Source organism: Alosa alosa, chromosome 13 (assembly GCF_017589495.1).
Source record: "Alosa alosa isolate M-15738 ecotype Scorff River chromosome 13, AALO_Geno_1.1, whole genome shotgun sequence".
Lineage (NCBI taxonomy): Eukaryota > Metazoa > Chordata > Actinopteri > Clupeiformes > Clupeidae > Alosa > Alosa alosa.
Genome location: NC_063201.1, coordinates 1,555,365 through 1,579,636, shown reverse-complemented (window position 1 = coordinate 1,579,636; position 24,272 = coordinate 1,555,365). Strand labels below are relative to the sequence as shown.

The window sequence follows — 24,272 nt, the reverse complement described above, 5'->3', positions numbered from 1 at the left end:
TTAGGATTTCGCCGTAGTATCGTTTCAATATCGAGCATTGTGATATTTATGGCAGGTATCGTATCGAAGTCATAATTTTGGTATCGTGACAACACTATTACTATGTGAATGTGACTGGCCAACATGTAGGGTTGACAGTGGCTCAGTGGGATAATGCCTTGTACTGGTGATCCTTAGGTTGAGAGTTCAAATCCCACTTGAAGCATTAGTGTTAGAATACTGTTGGGTTGTGGATGTTAGCATACTACAATAGAATGCTGTGCGGTTGTGGAGGTTAGCACACTATAACATTACAGCTACTTGTCAATATGGACTTGTAGTGCAAGGCAAGTATAACTGTATAATTATAGGCTGTTTATCTTATTGACTCCGACACAGCTGTAGCCTATAATTATTTGTTATTCTTATAATATTTGTCATTTCTTATACAAATTTAGTCGGCTCTTCCACTTGACAGAACAACTCTATATCGGTTAAGGATGTCACGCATGAAACAATGCTGCAGAAACACGAAAATACGACTGAGTTTAGTAGGCTATAATTTTCAGTTTGTGTTTATCTATTGCACGATGGGTAATGATTTATAGGAATCGTGTTGCATTTTTGTAAATAGTGACCCTGCAAGATCCCTAGTCATTGCAAAATCAGTCTGTGACTTAAAACTCTACTACTTGTCTTTAGATGTGAGAGGGTCTGAGACTGTAGTCTTTCAAAAATCTTTTCCAAATCTTTGAAAATCTTCCCAAAGTCTGTCAGTGTAAAGGCTCTGGCATGGTCCTGCGTCACATTTGCGCGTGTCCAAGACGTGCGTCATTTTTGCCGTGGACGTGAAGCATACTCCAATTTCTGCTGTCCTGAATGCTGGCGTTAAATTGTTAAGGTTAAGCGCCTGCGCACTACGGATTAACTGTGATACTCTGCCCCACCAACTGGGGCGGTGCGTCGAGCCTGAAAGTAGGACACAACCACCAAAGAAGCCTGAAACGCCTGAAGAAAAGAAGAACTTGGGATGTGCGAGCACTAAACGAAGGAAGAGCTGATGAAGGAAAAAGCACCACGAAAGCGTTTAAGCCTGTCTGCTGGGAAGTTTGATAAGCTGGCCCATCGCATCGCTCCATTTATCATCCACCAGAACAGACACAGCACACCTGTTGGTATAGCTGAGAGACTAGCTTAGCCTACTTGCTTATTAGGCTACTTAGCCTGTAGCTAAGTGATTCGGTGCTGCGAGGGCAGCAATATTGGTGCGATACAAAGTAAAGACATTTTTCTGAACACATGCAGCAGTGTCATGGTAAGAAAGAGTTGTGCGTACAGATGTCCTCAATTAAATTTGTATTGAGTCTTCACACCTGCCTCATACCAAAAAGTATGAACCAAAAACCTGTAAATATGACGTGTCAATAAAAGTTTTGAAGTAACTATTTGTGTTCATAATGTATGTCTCACTGTGATAATGGGTGTATTTAGAGCGAGAGGTAGCCTAGGTTATTCCTTCAATTATTATTATGATAACATTATCCGGTGTTGACAGGCGAGTTTCGAGATTGAGTTCAGCATTGTTCAGGAGTAGGCTAGGTGATAATGATTGCACCTGGGAGAGGTAGGCTACATTCCCTTTATTGTTATAATCACTATTGATAACGCATTATATATGGAACAGGCGAGAATGCATCTCGATCAGCAAGTGTTACTGGGTTTCGCCTGAGCGTTGTAGATAGATACCTTTATATGGCTCTGGGTTTCGCGATTTGATTTCAGCATACGCTCATTTTTAAAAGATGCATTTAATCCGAAGTCATGTCAGCTCTCTATGCAGGGAGTAGGGCTGTCACTTTTATTCGAACATGACGTGAAATATCCGTAGTCCGAACTATAAATAAACTATTCGGTTTTAGTGCTGTGTAGCGCATTTCCGGTGTTGACAGGCGAAGTTTCGAGATTTGAGTTCAGCATTGTTCAGGAGTAGGCTAGGTGATAATGATTGCACCTGGGAGAGGTAGGCTACATTCCCTTTATTATTATAATCACTATTGATAACGATTATATAATGGAACAGGCGAGAATGCATCTCGATCAGCAAGTGTTTGGGTTTAAGCCTGAGCGTTGTAGATAGATACCTTTAATTGTCTCTGGGTTTTAGCGATTTTATTTCAGCATACGCTCATTTTTAAAAGATGCATTTAATCCGAAGTCATGTCAGCTCTCTATGCAGGGAGTAAGGCTGTCACTGTCTATGATTAGTTTTATTTTATTGTTTACCATCTCATTCAGTGCTATATGATCCAGGGCTCATGACCAAATCAAGCCAATATAATAGCCAGTAGCCACAATGAGCCCATGCAGCCACCCTGTTTCGACAATCAAAGGTAACGCACAGAACGGCCAGCAGACAGATAATTACGTCCCCAACTCATCGAAAATGTGGTGTCTTTAAATACTTTGGGTTCTACACCATAGATGGTAAAGTGACCGTTAAATATAATGTTAAAGAATGTATCTGTGGATTGTGGCTTTACATCGGTCGAAGTTGACTCCATGTCGTGGTGTCTCATGTAACTCAAAGCCAGGCAAGCTGAGGACAGGCGCTCTGTTCCATCGTCGTTATGGTAACCAAACAAGTCTTCTTCTGTCTAGGTTTGTTTCTACGTTTAAGTGTTGTTCTTCTATGTGGTCCACCTACTGGAGGAGTGTTTACAGCAGTTCCGTTTCACACATCGCCCAGTCTACGCGTCACTTTGACGCCAGTCTTAAATCTTAAATTTCGGTCGACTCAAAGACGCCTTGACGATGCTGTAAAAATGGCGCAATTCTCGGCCACTCACCAGTGCGGCGTGGAAGTGTGGCCTGAGCAGCCGGGACCATACTTTAGGCTTAAGGAGGGCTTGAGGTGAAAGTGCTGTGGAGAAATTGCAGGATTGTTTGGGTCTGCCACCTAACCACACCCAGTTTACCTGCTGGGAAACCCTGTAGCTCCGGAGCAGGGGCTCAGACCAGGATAAATTGTTTGCTCGCCCTCAGTTGACTCTTTTGTTCATCTCAACCCAGCACTCCAGTGTGTCCTGCTCTGTGTGCGTCTTTGAGTTAACGTAAGTCATCACTTTAATGACCCTCACTATGACTTTTGTGATGTTTATCAGTTTGTAGAGTAGCTCTGCCATCATGTGTAAAGTTAAGGTCTTTGTTTGTTGGTTTGGTGTGTTGGAGTCCCATGTGAGAGATGATTAGGTGATGTTGGTTGACTTGGGATGTCAAGTATTGTTTAGTTGTACCTTATATAGCCATATGATTTCAGTTTATTGTTCAAATGTCAATTGGTTTGTTTGTGAGTTGGGATCTGTACTGATTTATCCCATTTCACCGATTACTCCATTTTCTGTTTGTTTCCTCTTTGATGCAGCACACATACAAGTAAAGAACAAAAGAACAGATGAATTGAAACTCAAATAAAGTTCACTTGTGTTGCACCGAAACCTGCCCTCTCCGTGTCATCACTCCATACCATTGAGCCTTCTGACCGAGGCTCTGCCTGCTCGCCACACACTCACTCTACCTCGACCCACATCGCCCCCTACAGTTCTTTCAGTTGGGTTGTGGAGGTTAGCATACTAGAATAGAATACTGTTAAGAATACTGTTGTGGAGGTTAGCACACTATAACGTTACAGCTACTTGTCAGGACTTGTCGTGCAAGGCAAGTATAACTGCATAATTATAGGCTGTTCATCTTATTGACTCCCAACACAGAACTCACCCCCCTTAACCTACCACCACAAATACAATTCAATTCTCTGGGAAACACTGCCTTCCATTATCAGACCCTTCATCTTATCCATGACAAATGCATAGTCCTGTAGAATAGAGTATTGTTAGAATACTATTGAGTTGTGGAGATTAGCGCACTAGAATACTACTGTTAGAATAATGTTGGGTTGTGGAGGTTAGCACACTAGAATAGGGTGTTGTTAGAATACTATTAGGTTGTGGAGGTTAGCACCAGGGTGCGATTTGTATAATTTAGCAGATTCCCTTTAATGCTACTTCATATAAGTAAAGCGCTGCAACATGAGAACAGTCTAGTAGGCTAGCCTACATAATAATCTGACATCAGAAACGCACCGTCACCGTCAGCACTCATGCTGCTGTGCTGACACAGTGGCTGCGTGATAACTTAATTTGGCCTTGATCTGATTTCAGAATGTCGAGTGTGTAATCCATCATAAATGGCTAGTTTCAATGGAAAAGTTAGCTGGACAAATGAAAGAATACGAGAAGGATTCAGTGAAGCATATAGTCATATTTTAGAACCTTCAAAATTAGAAAACTGATGCAACTGAGATGGAGGACAACTGCACGTAGAGTAGAACGTATAGGCCTATTGTCCGAAGGAACTTACATTAAATGAGGAGATATTTGCTGAATGTCACAAAAATTGTTACAGAAATTGCTTGGCATCGCTTATTCAATGGCTCTCTATCGAAACACCTGTAGTTTGCGGAGGACGAATGAGAAAGCACTCGTTTGATAAATCAGCCAGTAGTCTAGACTAAGCCTAGTAGACAAATAACTTTCAGAAATAATCTGTACTGCAAAAACGAATATTGGTGGGTATTTAAACTATCTAGCGGGTGTTTTAACAGCTGCAAGAAATAGAAGCTTCATGGTCTTTATGTTCTGGTTCGTAAATTATTTTCATAAAACTTCAAGTTGCCCTATAACTTTACTCTCCAAACTCTTCACTGCACTGTAGCCAATTAACTGACAGTATGATAGTAGGCTATTTATTTTCTGTAGGCTACAATAAACACATTTATTTTTTTCAACTTTTTTTTGCAATATTAAGCGACTTGACTACTGAGCATAAATCAGCAGGAGAGAGAATGCACGTAGCCCTCGCCAACTAACACTGTTAACCAATTCACTAACTTAAGACTTCAGTGCCATCATATACAACGTTTTTTGCACAACAAATACAGAAAGGATGGAGGCAGCAAAAGTAGAGGAGTAATTTCAGATGGGGCAAGAACAAGGTGAATTTGTATGCTTGTCAAAACGTAGTCCTACCCTGCATTAGAGGAGCTGATCATCATACCAAACACACTCGCTGTTTAAAGTCATACACCACGGTAAACTAAAATGTTACAAAGGTGGCAAAATTAATATAGGCTATTATTAGCCATGACATTACTAGGCTATGAATCGTTCGCTATGAAACTTATTCAAAATCATCCCCCCCTCTGGTTTTTACACAAATCGCACCCTGGTTAGCACACTATAACGTTACAGCACAGGGTAATCCTAATTTTATGCATCAAATTTATTCCAATCCAACTCTGGTTTTATCCAGCTCAAAACCAAGAATAGATTATGTGATCTAATCCAATTTCAGGATCCTTGTTTCCCTTTGAACAAGCCATTTTCAAGATTTGATCCAATCCGATAGCCGAAATCCGGTAACTGAAATCCGATAACCGAAATCTGATCACGTTTCTTTTGAACAATTGGGCCCAAACAATCAAAGCATATGTAAAACTAAAAATCTATGCTACCTCATGTTCGTTTTGCTCAGACCCCGTAAATCACCGCTTGCGGTTATATTTTGTTTTGTGTTTGTGATGGGCTGTGCCTGGGTTGATGGCGGTTGGCTAGCGTTTGTTATGGTTATGGTTCAGTCTGCATCAACGGGACGGGCCAACCTAGACCATGCCAAGTTTGGTTAAGGGTATTTGTTTATTGTGGTAATGTGGTGGCAACATGGGGCGTAAGCTAACTGGCTAATTTGTTTTGTGTTTGTGATGGGGGCCTAAGCTAACTGGCTAATTTGTTTTGTGTTTGTGATGGCTGTGCCTAGGCTGATGGTGGGTTGGCCAGGGTTTTTATGGTTATGGTTCAGCCCACATCAACGGGACGGACCAACCTAGCCAACCTTGACCATGCCTGGGCTGGTTAAGAGTATTTTTGGTATTGGATATTTCAATGTGGTAATATGGTGGCAGCATGTAGGGGAGTGTCTCCAGGACGCTGGTTTCACTGTTAAGCCTTTATGAGGTGTCGTGGGCCTAACTTAACGAAACATCGGTGAATGAGGGTGCCCACTTGATAACCCCAATGACATGCCGCATACTATATACTGCTGTTGGATGGGCCATTTGTCTTGTGTTTGTGACCATTTGTTGAGCTTCTGAATGTGTTTTTACCTTGGATTTTGGCACAAGGGATTTTAACATCTAATCCTGTGTATTAATGTAATGGGAGTTTTATCTGCACAAAACTGGTTTTGGTGGGAGAAAGTTGTTATGTATTTGTGTGTTATATGATTGCTTGTTAGATTTATTATTTAGTAATAACTGTGAACTTGAATACTGTTCTAAGTTGCTGCTGGTGCACAATTGTTTATTTTTTAATACTAATAGTAGTAAGCCTAATAATAATAATAATAATAGTGCTGTCAGTTAAACGCGTTAACGTCGTTAACGTAAACCTATTTTAACGGCGTCAATTTTTTTATCGCGAGATTAACGTTCTTTTTGGTTTAACAAACTTTGTAGTTTTTTCACATGCTGTTGCAACAACTAGTAACGTTAGAACAACTACAACACCACACCAGATCTCGCTAGACCAGAAACTAAACAATATGCACTGACGAATGGAATGGAACGTTGTATGTGCTGCACGTACACGCCCCCTTTTAGGGGAAAGTTGACTGATTTAATGGAAACCTATGCTGCATCAAAGTGGGGAGCGAAAAGGGCTTAAAGTATACTTACTAAATCTTGAAACAAATGTGAATAAAAGGCACAAAATAAGGTTGGTGTAAGAGTTATCTGTGTGTTTATGTTCCTATGTTTTGCTCTTTCCAGTTTACTAACAGGAGTGAGTGTCACGAATGTATCGATAGGCACAGTCAAACTGCCCGTGGCTGACTATAATTAAGTTCAGCAAGCTTAACTTTACATGTCATAACATCAACTAAACATAAGTCACACATTCATTCTATCACTTGTAATATGAACGTAGCCTATTTCCCACAACTATGTGAAATAATTGGCTATGTTACAGTTGGCTATTCTACAGTTAGCTAGCTAGCAAGCTAACCGTTTTGCATGGTAAGTGTAACAACATGTAGCAACACAATACATGGGGCATTGCAAATGAATTAGGTTGGTAATGTACATAGTTTCAACATGAGTAAGTTACATAAACATAATTCTTCATAACTGCCGTGTTAGTAAAACGATTGAATGTTCTGTGAATGAATAACTAGATGTAACGTCAACGTGTGATTACTTTCCCATTGGAATCAATGATATAATGTTAACATATTTTCCGCTAAAATGGGGCATGATGCAGATTAAACGCCGTTAGTAGGCTACATAAACGTTGCACACACTTGGTTGGGCTTACGAGCCGGCCAAAGAGTAGTAGCCTAGGCTGACGCATTAGTTGTGTGCCGTCAAAGATTTTTTCACCGTCACATTGTTCTGTTATCAATATTCCTCTTTGGCTGCTACTATTTGCGATGCACTCTGGTTTCGACATTCATTTACATTAGATTCCATTCTTTTCAATACAACTCCGCACACCAGCATCGCACTTTGCTGCCATGTAAATCACGATTCAGTTATATTTGGTTGACGCTGCTCCATAAAAACCATTGTTCATCCAGTGTTTGCCTGTTAAAAACTTCGGCGTTGATGTGTGTGGCAAGAGCCATTTGCAAACAAATGTGTCGAGCAATGAGTGCTTCTGTTTAGACCTGTGTGTTAATGCCCTTTATAATGTGTGTAGACCTACATTTTGTGCATGCACTTCTGCGGTAGCATTTATTTCAGTTTATATCAGCTATATTTCTGAAGAATATATATTGTGTTGCCTCAGGTCTGCTGCACATAAATATACCTACCTACCGTCTTAAAGTTCAGTTAATAATTATTATGACCGCCGCGCAGCTAAGCGGGCGGTCATATAGGTTTAGTCAGATTTTTTTTTTTTTTTTTTTTTTTTTTTTTTTTTTTTTTTTTTTTTCATGTCCAAATTTCCGTCAATGATTCCCGGGACACTGAAAGACCGGGGTAGACAAAACTTGGTGGGCATGTAACCCCATATGGATAGCATGGAACCATCGTTTTTCGTTTTGATCTGTAGCCCCCACGCTGGACTGCACCCCCCGAAAGGAGGGTAGGGCAGACACAGTTTTCTGTGAATATCTCGAGAACCGTAAGGTTTAGGAGGACCATTATTTTTGTATGTTGATCTCAAGGGGCCATGTCAACGCATTCCATAACCACTCATTTCATGTATAGCGCCACCTAGTTAAACACAAAAAAAGTAAAAATGAGGTGGTGTAATTGAAGGTATCTGTGACCTAACATAGTCAAAACTGCACAAAATTGGAAGTGTAGGATCATTATGACACCCTCTGTATGCACGCCAAGTTTTGTGGAATTCCGTTCATGGGGGGCCACACAATAAATTAATTTATGTTACTATACACCAACTGGCCTGTAGGTGGCCGGAGACAGTTTTCTGTGAATATCTCGAGAACCGTAGGGCCTAGGAGGTCCACCTTTTTTGTATGTTGGTCTTAAGGGGGCATGTCAACCCATCCCATTACCACTTATTTCATGTATAGCGCCACCTAGTTAAAAATTAAAAGCATAAAATTAGGTGTTTTCATCTCAATATCTCTGGCTGACAAGGTCAAAACTGCACAAAATTAAAAGTGTAGGATCATTATGACACCCTCTGAATGCATGCCAAGTTTTGTGTACTTTCGTTCATGGGGGCCTTACAATAAAATAATTTATGTGTACATTTAGTGGCGTACACCAACAAGGATTCGGGACACTGAAAGACCGGGGTACACAAAACTTGGTGAGCATGTACCCCCATATGGATAGCATGGAACCGTCATTTTTCGTTTTCATCTGCAGCCCCAGCTGGACTGGACCCCGAAAGGAGGGTAGGGCAGACACAGTTCTCTGTGAATCTTTTATGGTATGTTGGTCTCAAGGGCCCACATAAACCTGGCTCATAATCACTCATTTGTGATTTGCCCCGGTAAAAAATGAAAATCAGTAGGATTAAAAGAAAGCCAAAATAAATATTCATCATCATCATCATGGCTGCATTTTTCAGTATTGGCGAGAAGTAGTCGTTTGTCCACTAGATGGCGCATCGTTGCAGTGAGGCGTAATTTTGTTGGAAGTTAAAGGGGTTGGAAAAACAATGGGCCTTCATACAAGGACTGTAATTTACATGGCGAACATCTAATAAGGATAGGGGCGATGTTCACATGAAGTGTAATTCCCATTTCTTCTTGAAGCGAAATAAATCTGAGGATGTTTATCGGACATGCTTGGTTTTACTGCAGATGCGTTAATCTTGTAATATCAATAAGGACCTAGGTAATGTTACCGTTAAGCGTTGGTTGAGTGATGGAGGCATTTGATTTATTGCATTTGTAGAAAACTATAAATCGGGTTATACCAAACAAATGTATAGCAGCACTGTTTGTATCTTTCGACTGTCATTTATTGCCGCGTGCTACAAAATCATTCTGTGCAATGGAAGATTTACCAGCGTTACACGGTCTGATGCAGTTTTGCCTATACATGCGTGAGACTGAGGCGCCTGTTTATTTTGTTTTTTAAGTGCGTGCAGGGTGTGAGAGGGGAATCGATGTGCTTTGATTACAGCTTGGTAGTTGTAGTCTGTGAAATTAAAAAGCGTGTGTGTGAAAATATCAAACAATGACACCTTCATTTCATTATGGCTGTTTTAGCAAAACACCTTAAGCTACTGTGTAGTAGGTCCCATTTAGAAGTGGCTACTTCATTTTGCGCTTTCCTTGACTCATGGAGCTGCGTGAATGTTATTACAACTTTTAAGCCCGATATGACAGTTTAAGTCCGCTTGATACTGTAAAGCGTAAGCCATTGGTTTCAAAGGAGATTTTATTTGTGTAAGCCAGCATAGCCTATTGACAATTTATGTTGTCAATAGGCCTACCTTAAATCCTACCTGTAGCTTAGGGAAGCTAACAACTTTCTATTAGGATCTAGTTTGTTAGTTACCGTTTTGTCATAACTCCCTGATGCATTTTTGCATTTAGAATAGCCAGGCGTGTATATCTCAATCGGAAAATTAAACAATATCGGTGCCTATGGACTAGGCTGGGTGAACCCAGCCTGATCTGCCCGCTATTTATTTTTGATTTCTTAAAAGATTGAGCTTGGTCTGATGAAAGCCAGACTAGCCATGGACCTCAGTTAAACAATGCAAGGGAACATGAATCAGCCTATATTTGCACTAACAATAGCGGACAAAAGCTCTTCAACTTTGGCCCGTTAAAATGTGTATGAACAGTCTAGCGGCGCATTTCATCAAGGCCCATTTGGACATGTCAGTTATTTGCACCACTGGTTAGATGTAAAACAGCACTTCGTTTCAGACTAGGCTACTGTTACTTAATTTGTGCATTAACAATAGCGTTTCAGACTACTGTTACTTAATTTGTGCATTGACAATAAAGTATTACATGAACTAAAGATGACTAAAATCTTATGTAGAAGAAGAAACATTCACAAAAAATCCATCCATCCAAAATGACCTTTGTTTTTGATAGCTGTTGAAAACGGCATGGAACTGACAGAGATGTTTTTGTTTATAAATACATAAAAATAAATAAATAAATAACATTATGCTGATACCTTTTGCTTTTCCCAAATACAATGTAGCCTACAGGTGTAAGTGACCTTTCATCAATCCAGTTGCAATGGATGAACTGTGATGAACTGCCCTACTTGTGATTGTTTAGAGATTTTAAAGGTTTTATAACAATTCTACATCTTCTTTGGCTATTCTACAATCTATTCACCTTTTCAGCACCAGTAGGGTACTTTCTGTGCAGCCGCACACACACACTCAGGCATGCCAAACAAGCATACACAAAAGTTTCAAGAGTGGGGATGGAGTAAAATATGGAGACAAATTGAAGTGTGATTTATTTTCGCGGAACGGATGTACAGGACTGAGCGGCGGTCATATTTTGTACCGCTATGCGGTACATCTAGTTTTGTTTGATTTTGTCCTAGGAAAGTGATGTTTAGTTAGGAAAAGAATGTTTCAATCAGGCCTAATGCCTTTAGTTTTTTCCACATAATGGTTTATTAATTTAACTATGGTATCGGATCGGTATCGACCGATACACAAAGCCCAGGCATCTGTATCGGTATCGAGACTGAAAAGAAAAGTCGGATCGGTGCATCCCTACTTCAGATTGTTATGTAGCATAGTCATATTCTACATCATTTGAGAGTTTGGACTCTTGGCAATCAATACATAACAATCACAATTGCCCCCCCCTCTCCGCTTTTAGTGCTTCCCTACCTTCTAGCTGCAGTGTATATCCTTAGCAGTATGGTAGATATAGCATACTGGGTCTTTAAATATTCACAAGAATCCATAGAAATTGAATTCATGTCATTTGATCCAATATTAGTTATGCAGATGTACAGTCCACCAATTTAATTAAAAATAGAAATTATAAAGATTTATAATTGTTTGTAATTATTCCATATTTAGTGTAGTCATTCCATATCAGAACCCCTGAAGTATAATCCAAATACAAGCATGAAACTTCAATGTGTTACCTTTCATTTGACACCAAGATTATGCTGCGGTGCGGTGCATGCGGTGCAGGCGCTGCGGTGCATGGTTTCTCGCAAACCCCAGGCTTGGGCACAACAACTGACGTGGATAGAGTATGCTCACAACTCCCTCACCTGCTCTGCCACTGGTATGTCACCCTTCCAGTGTGTGTGGCTACCAGCCCCCCTGTTCCCCAGCCAGGAGGGGAGATGTGTCCTGCCCGCCTGCCCTCGCCTATGCCGCCGTTGCCGTCGTACCTGGTCACAAGCTCGTGCCACGCCACTCAAGTCAGCTGTCAGCTATGCCACTGGGGCTAACCGGGCCAAGATCGCCGGCACCGCCACCGTGTTTGGCCAGAAGGTGTGGCTGTCAGCCAAGGATCTCCCACTGCGCGGGTGGAATCGCCAGAAACTGGCACCTCGATTCTCGGCCCGTTCCCTATCCAGAGGTCATCAGCCCAACCGCAGTCCGGCTCCAGTTGCCAACCTCCATGAGGGTGCACCCTACTTTCCATGTTTCAAAGTCAAGCCGACGATGAAAGCCCGCTGGTCCCGTGCAGCTTCCTCCTCCTCCTCCTGCGCCTGGTTGGCGGTGGGCTGGTGTACACCGTTCGACGCCTGCTTCGTCCAGACGGGCGAGGTAGGGGCCTCCAGTATCTCGTCGACTGGGAGGGCTATGGGCCTGAGGAGAGAACCTGGGTGCCAGCCAGTCGGATTGTGGACCGGACACTCATCGCCCGACTTCCACCCGTCTGCATCCTGATCAACCTGCAATCCGTAGGGGCGCCCCAGAGGGGTCCCCTAACCGTCCCTGCCCGCCCGGCTTCCTGTCCTGTGCCTGACCCTGTCTCCGGTACCTGTCCCGTCTTCTGTCCACGACCCTCCAGCTCCCCGAGGATGAGGATGTTCACTGACCGCTCGGAGGAATTCTAGCCCTCCACGGCTCCCCTCCGCCCTCCCGTGTGGTGTCACTCTTGGGGACTTCTGGGGCCGTCCCTTAGGGGTTCTGTCATGAGCTCTCTCTGCCTGGTAACATCGCGCTGATTAAGGTCTGATGACCTCCACCTGTTCCTGCTCTGCTCTGCCTCACCCTCGTTTACCTACCAGCTGCACTGCATTCACCACTCATCATGCCGGTATATAAAGCCTTGCTTTTCAGTCCACACTTGTCAGATCGTCTGCAAAACCCGCACCAGTTACCTGCCTGTCTTGGAAAACAACTCTGACTCTTTGCCTGTGAACCCAGACCTGCTTGACTACTTCTTTGATCTCCAGCCCCGTAATCTTGACCTGCCTTCCGTCTCTCTTCTCTTCTAATACAGCCTAGCCCTTGACTGTACTGCTGCTTCGTTTCAATTGCTGTTGTGTGTGTGTTTCCCCCAGGACTTCCCGGATCATCCAGCTCCTGCCATTGCTGCTTTCGGCTATTGGGGAACACACACACGCAGACTCTTGGAACTCCCGGAACCCCTGAAACCCCCGTAACCCCCAACCCTTAAATAAACATTCTAACGTGACGCTTTTGTGGTCCTCGTCCTGTTTGGTGTCTGACAATTAGTCCACACGCATTTACACGGAGAATGAATAACTTGTGAAAAAAAATAAACCATGGATGGGCCCGTTGATGGCCTACTTGAGTAGTTAAATGGTCTTGATTAACTCTGTTTTATCTCCCCTTTCAATACTGGTAATAGTAAATGCCCTATAGGCTACAATAATTAACAGTTTAACACGGAGCCTGTCAGCCTGACTTATAACTTAACCTAATAACTTTGGATAAAGTATCTTACTTTTATTCTTAAATACTTGGTTGACCAACCCTCTGACACTGACAGTGTTACAATGTTTATTGTTTGCCTACAAGATATATCAGCGTGCAGAGTGAGGAGCGAACTACAGGAGTTAACTGGGAGAAAATGTCTTGGGTCAAAAAGTCTAAAGAGGGAAGTTTTACCGCGAATGTAGCTTATTAAGAGGAATGGAAAGAAAACTTGGCGTTCATCTTTCATCGGCTTCACAAATGCAAAGCCTGTGTATCTGATGTGCCGTTGGTGTTGGATATGCAACGATGTTGTTTTTTGAACAGAATATCAGACTGCACTAGCCTACCAGACGGAGCGGCACCTTCAAGGTGGCCTTTCCACTCCAGACAGCGGCACAAAAGCGCAACATTGAAGCGCTGGCAGAGGGCTACGCAATGTTTTATTTTGTAAAATAAAAAATGTTTTTTAAAAAATCGGACTACCAGAATAATCTGGCGGGTCAAAGAATATTGCTGGCGGGTCATCTTTGGCCCCCGGCCGGGTGTTGCCGACCTATGGTCTAAAGTAAGTAGTTTCTTTGCGTTTCTTTGGGAATCCGCCGTCTTGGTTTGTATAGAAATTAATATTAAGTGACACATATACGTAAGAGGTCGGAAATACGGGACAGTCGGTGACATTCCGATAAATTTCTGACAGAATCTGTGATTTCACATCATGTTTTCTATAACTGGGTAGATGACAAATGGCAGAATTCAGACTGTCCATGTGTCACACACTTATAAAAAATGGCAATTGTTAAGAATTTAAATGGAAATGTTGTAGGTCTGGTAGGTTCAAGTTCTGTCATATTAAATTTATTGGATTTGTATTTCACTTTTGACTTAAAATAATCATCCAAACATAAAAAATGTCATATGGTGTGACTGTCCACCATGTGTGCGAACTTCCTAAAAAGAGTGTATATCAAATAAAAAGTATAATTACTTTAAAGTTTTACCATGCATATAAAATAATTGGATGTTTTTACAACCACAAAAAAAAGTTTTGATGTTTATGCATGCTGTCCAACTAAGTTATAATCAAATATATTTTGTCCATAAAATGGTTGTCATATGGCGTGACACTATATTGTATATTTTGACTGGGCATTCATTTGGACATTATTATTGTGAAGAGGACCCTGCTTAATCAGGAAGTAACAATAGAATGTCAGGAGTAATTGGCAACGCCAAGAGGTGAGTTCTGCTTTTAGATTTTTATATAAAAGCTTTGAATTGGACATCATCAATCGTGGGCCAAATTTTTTAGTGTCTTGTGGTGTGACATCATTTGCCTAACAAGTAGCTATTTTCCACAAATATTCTTCATGAATTCTTAAAAGCACTGCTGCCATGTGGTCAGTTGCATGCTAAATAATAGTTAGCTGTATTTAACTGTCTAGAAAATTAGCTTAACTGTCAAAATGTCATATAGTGTGACGCTGCATCATATGGTGTGACAGCTTTTTTCAAGTCACACTATATGACATTTGTCACACCATATGACCAAATTGCATTTTTACATAAAAGTTCTTGTAAAAATATGTTTTAAATTCAGATATTATATGTTTTTTGTTAAATCTGTGATAATTGGGAAAAAAATGTATCTGTACAATTCATATTTCTCATACTTTTTTCTTTTATGTTACCATGCCATGTAAGTTTAAAAAATAAATACTAAACTTTCATCTATTTTGCTGTTACACGCATACACCATTCATAGAGTGACTTCAAAATTCATTGTTAATGATTTTATTGTCATTAAAAACCCTGTTTTGCTCTGACACATGGTGGAGTGGTGCAGTTCATCATATGGCGTGACACCATGTCATTTGGTGTGACATTAAATAATGTCACAAAAAAGACTTTATAATTGAAAAATCATTAAAACATCAATAGCACATAAAGGAAATGGTATCTGCAAGAACCTCAAGAATTTTGAGTGAGTTCTTACAAGAAATATCAGAATTAAGCTAAAATATCTAGTTACACTTAGGAGCATTCTCCACCTTGACAAAATAACTTGTTAAATTTTAGGTTTTTCTTCTAAATATTCATAAGGAAATGTTGCAAATCAAAGCAAACGTGATTAAAATGTACAGTGACATTAAAGTAGAAAAAAATATCTAATTTTCATTTTATTTCAAATTATTTTCACGTCACACCATATGACAATTTTAGGCACTGACATGACAAATTGACATATAAATATATATTTCACTTTTTTTTTGGAAAAAAAATGTATATTAGTCAAGTTTAGAGATACAGCAACACATATAAACACTTTTTAGGGATGATATTTGAAGTTTTTTTTAATTCCTTTTTTCAGGCTTATTTGTCATCCACCCAACTACATATTGAGGAGTAAAAAATATCGATCAACTTTTTTTCATGTCAGAGAATGTAATGTAGCCTAATTTTGAAACGTAGCACCCATGGATTTATTCAGCTTTGGTATGCTATTGATTGCCAATATAATGCTTACCTAACAAGCACATTGGTACTAGAAAACAAACTTACTTACAGGTTATATTCTAACAGGTTTTTAAATGAAAGTCAAATTAAAATAACTGACATCAAAAGCAAATTAGAATATTGCAAGCAGTTCAGAGTAATTAAGTTTCCTCTGGGGATCAATACAGTATCTAGCTATCTCTATTTAATGCAGCTAGCTAAAGTATAGCTACATGACGATGCACTATGCCATAATGTTGACGCTGATGAGAAAGCATATTACTGTCAAATAACTTGATTTTAGGACTACAAATTAAGATAAACCATAACTAGAACCGACATATATAACATATATTACCTCAGTTTATCCAGCTGTGTGGTTTCCAGTCAAGGTCAACTCCAACAAAGTGCAGGTGGCATCCGGCTGTCCACGTCAAATGTACCAACTGAAGTAACACTATTTTTTCATGACTCATCTATAAAATATACAAATATCCAAAACATTTCGCATCATAAGCTTCAATTTTTATATGATTGGTTAAGAGGTTTATGTTGTCAGCATTACGGGGAAGATTTCAGAAATAAAATCAGCCATTGGACAGCTGAGATATTAGACGATTGGTCATCGTTAAAATGTTAACGGAATTAGAACGGCCGGGCACGTAAGGTTTAAGCATAAAAGTTAACCTGCTATGGACCAGGTGCGTTCAAATTTGCATAGGCAAACGTTTGCGAACATTTGCAAACAGTTTTCCATTAGCCTTGAATTTCCGGCAAACGTTTGTGAACAATCACAAACAGTCTGAGGAGGTAGTTCTCCGCGAACATACAGTGGAACTGGATGGGAGTTTGGCGAAGGCAACAATGCAATTACCGTTACAATGGAATGTTAACACCAAATCGTTCAAATTTAACTGATCAAAGAAAACAGGTTCACCACAAACATTCGCCACTGTTTTCCAAATTTGAATGCACCTCTGGCTAGTTCTGTGGTATACATTCCCATAGTTACTAAGCTGGGATTCACGTAAACCACACTAATGGAACGGATCTCTCACTAAAGAGAGCAAGATTTATCGAAATAAGCCAGGTTTAGCCTTTAGCGAGATTGATGGAATACCCCCCCAGGACCTTAAATCAGAAGTGGTTGTAAAATGCCCATATTGTTTTTGTTTGATATGTTTGCTTTGTTGTTAACTTTGCAGGAGTTATTCTTAGTGTTACCAATTCAGCATTCACATCCAGCGGCAGATGGTTCAACGTTACCAAAACTTTGTGTGATTTGATCAATGATTGTAAGTCTTAATGTGTTTTATGTTCACATGGTCAGTTTTCAGTGATGGCCAGTGTTTAATAGATGTATTAATTCATACACATAAGCAACTCTAAGGTTCTCATAGTTGTATTAATGTTAATTGTAATGTGCAAGTCTTACTGTTGATTCAGCTTGGTCAATACAATTTAACATAATTTTCTTGTTTATGTGTTTGCTTTGTTTTTAATAAGTGTCGGGATGCGTGGGCATATCCCTTGTGGACTTGAAGCTGACCAACTGTTACTTGTTCCTGCTGACCAATAGGGGACTCTTCATCAGCCAAGACCTGCTGTCTTCAGCTACAGAGCCTCTAAAAGTACATCTCCAAGACTACATAGGCAAACCACACTTGTATAAATCAGATAACTCACTTGTGGTCATGAGTAGGCCTTTGGATGATTCAGACAGTCAGACAAAGATAACCCTGATGAAGGCATAAGCCGAAACATTGGTTGAAATCAAATTGTGCTTCTTCGTAGCACACTCAAGAAGTCTTGAGTGTGCTACGCCACCCTTTTTCTAATTTTTGTTTGTTTTGTTTTTTGTTTTATTTTAGTTGGTAAGCACCTCATATAGGTGTGTGTTTACTTCGAGTATGATTCAGACAGTCACCAGTTGTTAGTAGAGTCAGATTACTCAAGCAGATTGATTATTCATGTCATTGTAAGTCTGGCTTATGCTGGCTTCTGGCTCCACCGTTCAATTAAGGGATTGGTCACTGCTATCTGTTCTCTTTCTCATTTTTGCAGTTCTCATTGCTGGTCCTCCCAGTTCTGGCACAGGTGATGGATTTCTTAGATGCATTAATTTCTATTTTATTTCTCTTCAGAACTTCCTAAGCAGTGTAATGAACGATTAAGTCAAAACTGTAGCGTTGTCTCTGTATTTGTTAACGTATTGTGTTTTCACATGTAACTTTGTAATGGGATTAACAATATTATAGAATGAACAATCCCAATAGGCCCGTTTCCATCACAGGTATTCGGCCCACTACCCAGGTAAAGGGGACAGGTAAAGGAATGCCTCGCTATTCACCCTTTCAGTCATTGTGTTTCCATTACTTACCCATATAAAGCCTTTTTTACTGCACGATCACAACGCTAACGGTGCTTACACAGTTGCATGCAGTGCAGTGCTGGAGACGCATCTCCTTCACTTTACATGGGCTTACACTGTACGTCATCCGTTGCCGAACTGAATTGTGGGCCTGTTGGTCACGTCACCCCCACCGAAAAGTTCAATGTGTGCTGCACCGACGGAGAGCAACGGAAGGCACCAGCCAATCAAATTACGGTTATAGGACTACTTCAAGGCATTTACATAGTAGGCTACACACCCTCGACCGTCGGAAACACCCACTGGTGTGGTGATGGAACGCAACTGTGTGTAAGCATCGTAATTATAGATGAATTAAAATGGCATAGCAGCTGCAGCAAATCTCCCCGATACACATTTGCTAAATCCTTTATCATCATTTTGCTTACGTGCAGTTACAGTAATCTAAACATTTTTACTACCTAAATTACTCTATCCACAATGGAGGTGAAAAATACCTGTGCTGGTTTTAAACATCAACATATTTGCAACAACTAAGCCCATTTTACACAAATACCTTCAAATGGAGTGAACTGAAGTCAATAGACACCTAAGGGTACATTCAGACTTGGCTTCTTTTTCTGACGAGAAGTTGTGCCGACCGCTTCTTCAGTTTAAGAAATCAACCATTGTTTTGATTCCATAAAGCAGCTGGAAGCGTCTTTTTGTGATGTGATTTTGTGAAGTATCCGCTTGTGATTGGTCAACTGTCAAACAATGGCCTGACGTAAGATGCTTTTCTCAACTTTAAATCAGTTCTGAGCTGCAGAAAAGGTCGGCCGTGATCGCCTTTTATAAGATGCCGAGGACTTTTGAAAACTCTGTCTACTCTACAAGTCCCACAGACTCAGGACAGGGAGGTAATAAAGATAGTCTTTATTTCAAAATGAAAACCAGAAGTGGGTCAGCAACAAACAGAAACTTCACTGGAAACAGTAGGCCAATGAGGGTCCAGAACATAGAAGATCAATAAACTTCAGTAAAAGTCCCAAAACACAGAAGATTGACTTAACTAGATCCTACTCCGGAGGTGACTCGAGGGGTCTGACCAGGAGGACGCTGGAACAGGCGAGTGGAATCCAGTAAGAGCACTCCTTGTGTGATCAGGCTGGTGGATGGCAGTTTGGTATCATCTCTGACGAGGCCAGACAACGACTGAGGGGAGACTGGGGTTTAAGTAGGGAGTGAGGCTGATTGGGAACAGGTGCAGGTCATTAGTAAACTGGGGAGTGTGAACGAGTGAGGGGAGCTTCAGGAGAGTGAGAAGTGGGTGTGGCTGGAACAGAACCTGGTGTGACTGTGACAATAAGATTATAATGTAAAAAAGATGTAGCAGCGAAAAATACGCCTAGTCTGCAAATACCCATAGGCTACCTTTGAAGATTTGTTCCCAATGAAATGTTGCATTATGTAGGTTTCATTTGTATGAGTTGATAATTGAATATAACATAGACATTCTAAATATTTAAAGCCTATTTTAGCAGACGTGTTCGTTCAGTGTAGGCTACCTCAACACAACAAGCCTAACCTGTAATTAATTTAGCTGTAACCTGTCTGCCTCGATGGGTTTTAAAAAATCTCGTCTTCCACTCATGCCTCATTCACGCCTTGTTTACATCTCGCACCACTGCTGGAGTTTTTTGAGGCCACACTGACGTACCAACCCTGGGGCAGGGATTTGATTCAGCCCCGTAGAAGTTCCTGACGCATTACGGGGTGTTTCGTCGGATGGAAACGCAAACAAACTGCCTCGGCCCCGTAAAACTAAGTTCCGGTCCTGTAATGGAAACAGGCCTGTTGTATTGTAACTTCAGATTGAAAATATGCAATTATTGGTGGATGTGGGGGTGAATGACGGTGTGTGTGTGTGCCCCTCTCATTAATATGAGAATCTCTGTTGTTGTCTATCCAGATGGACTACGCCTCAACAACCCTTTGGTTCTCACCCCAGTGTGTCACCAACCGCTTATACTTTGCTGGTATCACATTTTAACATATGACAGAATGTAATAAACATATCTTAAAACTGATAAGTTGAACTAATGTAACACATACAGTATTGACAGAAATGAGATTATCAAGACATTCAGATTACTGACTGTGGTGTGTTTATAGATGACTTCGTAAGCCTGGTCTCAAATAAGGGAGAGGGGGGCCAGCTGGTAGGTTTTTATGCCTCTAATAAGAGTGTGACTGTTCTGTAAATATCTTCTTAGGGTGCAATGTTTATATGGAGATAATCTAACTATGTGAATTCAACTGTGACTTGTTTTTTTTTTTTTATTATAAAGAAACAATTGATCACTATGTCAAAGGGACACCAGGCAAGCCTGATGCTTTTTCTCTATGAAACTCCCCCTCGCTCAGTCTGAAGCTCTTCCTTTTCTTTGCATCTTCCGTCAAGGGTTTTTGCTGCTTCTTCGCCGGCTCTGCCATTATACACACGTTTGCAACAATCGCTAGCGTTTCGTTAGCCTGCCTCTGTGCTGTGGATGCAGGATGTAAACTGATCCTGCTTCGGTCGGCGGGTACGATACACTGAACTTGCAAGCGGGATATTCTTCCTACAGGCAGTAGGGGCGGGCGAGAGAGTTTTTATTCGCCCTGTAATGAGTAATTCAATCATATACCGACTTACGAAGATGAGTAATTAACACAAAAACGTTGCCTGGTGTCCCTTTGACAAATATGTTGTGAACCAATAAATCAATGTCATCACGTATGAGCTTAGTGGTAAATTCTGAAAGACCCTGTTCCATCTGTGTCTTCAGCACTCGAGGTGTGTATATAGTGGCTACCCCTTCACTCAGTGGTATGTCTGCAAGGCCTCTGCTGTGGAACGGTGCAAGAAAATCAAACATCGCTACCTGTCCTTTCTGCATGATCCATATCAGCATACTGGACTGCTGCTGTCACATTCAGAGGTACAGACACGCATTCCTATTCCTCAAGGATAAACGGCACCAATATTTCTGTGATGGGATTTCTCACATAACGTGGTTTATGAATGACAATGGATTTTCAAAATGCTCAAACCACATTATAACTTAAGCATATTGTTTATAGGAATTCCATGGGGTTACAGTTCCCTCACGCTGTGTTCTTCATTGCATTTGTGATGATTCCCATTACTTAATGGCTTGTCTTGTGGCTCTGTGTTTAGGAGGAGGGGGCCATGTTGTCTGTATTTAATCTTCAGAAGGATGGCCTGAAGGACCTGACCAAGTTCTCTCCTGCCAAGATGCTATTTAAACCAAAGGGGATCTTCCTTAAAGACAACCATGTCATCCTCTATGGCTCTGAGGTACAAAGAATGTGCATGTGACCACACACATGTGGAAATAGATACAAGTATTAAGGTTTTGCACCTACGTCATAATGTTATGTGACCGTTTGTTTACAACTAGAGTGGTAGGCAAGAATGGTAGGCAAGGCACTGCAGAGAGTGTAGGCAAGCCTACAACAGTCGGGTTGCATAGGCTACACAGTTACAAATAGCTTCAAAATTGAAATTTTAATATCAAATATTGACCGGGATGCCGACCACTTGTGTAGGCCCTAACAGTTGGTTTTACAATAAGAAGCAAAAAGGCGACGAACGACCGTTTAGCCTACCTATCCTCGAGATTGTGGAGGATGATCGTTAGCAGCTGTGAAGTCTTTTATTCTCAAGATTAGGGATGGGCATCGTTAAGAAATTATCGATATCAATGCCATTGTCGAGTCTGCTTGTCGATGCGATTCCATATCGATTCTCATATCGATTCCTGTACCATTTGCTGAACACTTATAGATAGATAGATAGATAGATAGATACTTTATTGATCCCCAGGGGAAATTCAAGGTCTCAGCAGCATACATACAAGACAAACACATTATTTAACAGCAGAAGAGTAATTAAAGTATATAATATAAAAACACAACTAAGCAGTAAGGACAGTAGAAGATAAAGAATATGCTAAATATACTAAAATACAAATTATACTAACACTTAATACAATATATAAAAATATACTAAAATACAAATAACAAAATTACAAATTATACTAACACTTAATCTAAACCAATTCTAAAAACAGTATCCACATAGTGGTGATTAATAAATCAGAGGCGCTTGCAATGACTGAGGCAGGGACTGAGCCTGTGATTCTCTGTGCATAGTAAGGTATGGTAAGGTGCTCTAAGGTGCTCTGTGTGAATGAGTGTCATGGTGGTAGTGCAATGGTGATAGTGGTCATGGTGATAGTGCAAATGAGTAAGTCAACAGTGCAACAATGCAGAAATAAAGTAAAGTAAAGTCTATATATCTATATATTTAACTATTTTAAGAAAATGTATAAGTGTGGCCACAGTTCGGCTGTGGCATGGAGAGGGGGTTATGCATATGTGCTAATGTGCTAATATAGCATGCAAACAGTGAGGCATAAAGACAGTGGTACAAGTGGCTAGTGGACAGACAGTACCAAACATGGAGGGGATGAAGAGGCAGACAGACTATGCAGAGAAGTCTATCTCTCCTCTTCCCTTAAGTGAGGCATTGAACAGTTCAATGGTCCTGGGGACAAATGACTTTCTCAGTCTGTCAGTTGTGCAAGGCAGTGAGCGAAGTCTCCAGCTGATCAGGCTCTTCTGTTGAACAATAGTGCTGTGGAGTGGGTGACACTCATTGTCCAAGATGTTGATCAGTTTGTTCAGGGTCCTTTTGTCAGATAGTGAAGTGATACACTCCAGTTCAGCTCCCACTACAGAGCCAGCTTTCCTTACCAGCCTGTCAATTAAGCCCCACATCCGTCTTCCTTGTGCTTCCACCCCAGCATACTACTGCATAGAAGAGGACGCTGGCAACAACAGACTGGTAGAACATCCTGAGGAGCTTACTGCACACATTGAAGGACCGCAGCCTCCTCAGGAAGTACAGCCTGCTCTGCCCTTTCTTGTAGAGTGCATCAGTGTTGGCTGACCAGTCCAGTTTATTGTCCAGGTGGAGACCCAGATACTTGTAGGTGCTAACCACCTCCACATTGACCCCATCAATGTGAACTGGTAGCAGAGTGGGCTTAGACCTGCAGAAATCCACCACCATCTCCTTGGTCTTTGAAGTGTTAAGTTGAAGATGATTGAGTTTGCACCATTGCACAAAGTCCTCCACCAGGCTCCTGTACTCCTCCTCCTGCCCGTTCCTGATACACCCCACAATTGCAGTATCATCAGAAAAAAACTTCTGCATGTGGCATGACTTCGGTGTTGTAGCAGAAGTCAGATGTGTACAGGGTGAACAGGACTGGAGAGAGCACAGTTCCCTGTGGCTCCCGGTGCTGCAGATCACAGTGTCAGAGAGACAGTTCTTCAGTCCTGATCGAACTGTGGTCGCTCGGTCAGGTAATCTGTAATCCAGGTTACCAGGTGAGCGTCCACACCCATCTGCAAGAGCTTGTCTCCCAATCTGAGGGGCTGGATGGTGTTAAAAGCACTTGAGAAATCAAAGAACATGATTCTCACAGCACTTTTCCCCTTGTCCAGGTGGGAATGTGTCCTGTGTAGAAGATAAGTGATGGCATCGTCCACGCCCACTTTCTCCTGGTAAGCAAACTGTAACTGGTCTAGTGCATGGCGTACCTGGGGTCTGAGCATGCCTAAGACCAATCGCTCCATTGTCTTCATCACATGTGATGTAAGAGCGACAGGTCTGTAGTCATTAAGCTCACTAGGGTGTGGCTTCTTAGGGACAGGGGTGAGACATGATGTCTTCCACAGTGTTGGAACTTGTCCAAGGCGTAGGCTCAAATTGAAGATGTGCTTCAGTGGTTCCCCCAGTTCAGCAGCACAGGCCTTGAGTAGCCTTGGGCACAGTCTGTCAGGCCCAGCTGCTTTATTGCTGCGCAATTTCTTAAGTTGGACTGTCACTTGATCCTTTGTAATGGTGAGGGGTGTAAGGGGGGGGAGGGGAGGGGTGCATC

At 41.3% G+C, this 24,272-nt stretch overlaps 1 protein-coding gene across 3 annotated transcripts in view; it reads left to right on the top strand.

Annotated features, from left to right (window-relative positions):
• LOC125305748 (cation channel sperm-associated auxiliary subunit beta-like) overlaps window positions 1-24,272 on the top strand; it is a 116,046-nt gene that overhangs the window by 28,719 nt on the left and 63,055 nt on the right. For all 3 annotated transcript variants that reach the window (XR_007195458.1, XM_048260676.1, XM_048260675.1), the window contains 7 exons: window positions 17,111-17,200; window positions 17,412-17,536; window positions 17,970-18,002; window positions 20,228-20,294; window positions 20,431-20,477; window positions 21,087-21,239; window positions 21,479-21,619. Coding sequence is in view for 2 of the 3 variants with exons in the window: in XM_048260676.1 (XP_048116633.1) it covers window positions 17,111-17,200; window positions 17,412-17,536; window positions 17,970-18,002; window positions 20,228-20,294; window positions 20,431-20,477; window positions 21,087-21,239; window positions 21,479-21,619 (656 nt within the window). In the remaining variant the exon portion in view is untranslated. The remainder of the gene's footprint in view (window positions 1-17,110; window positions 17,201-17,411; window positions 17,537-17,969; window positions 18,003-20,227; window positions 20,295-20,430; window positions 20,478-21,086; window positions 21,240-21,478; window positions 21,620-24,272) is intronic.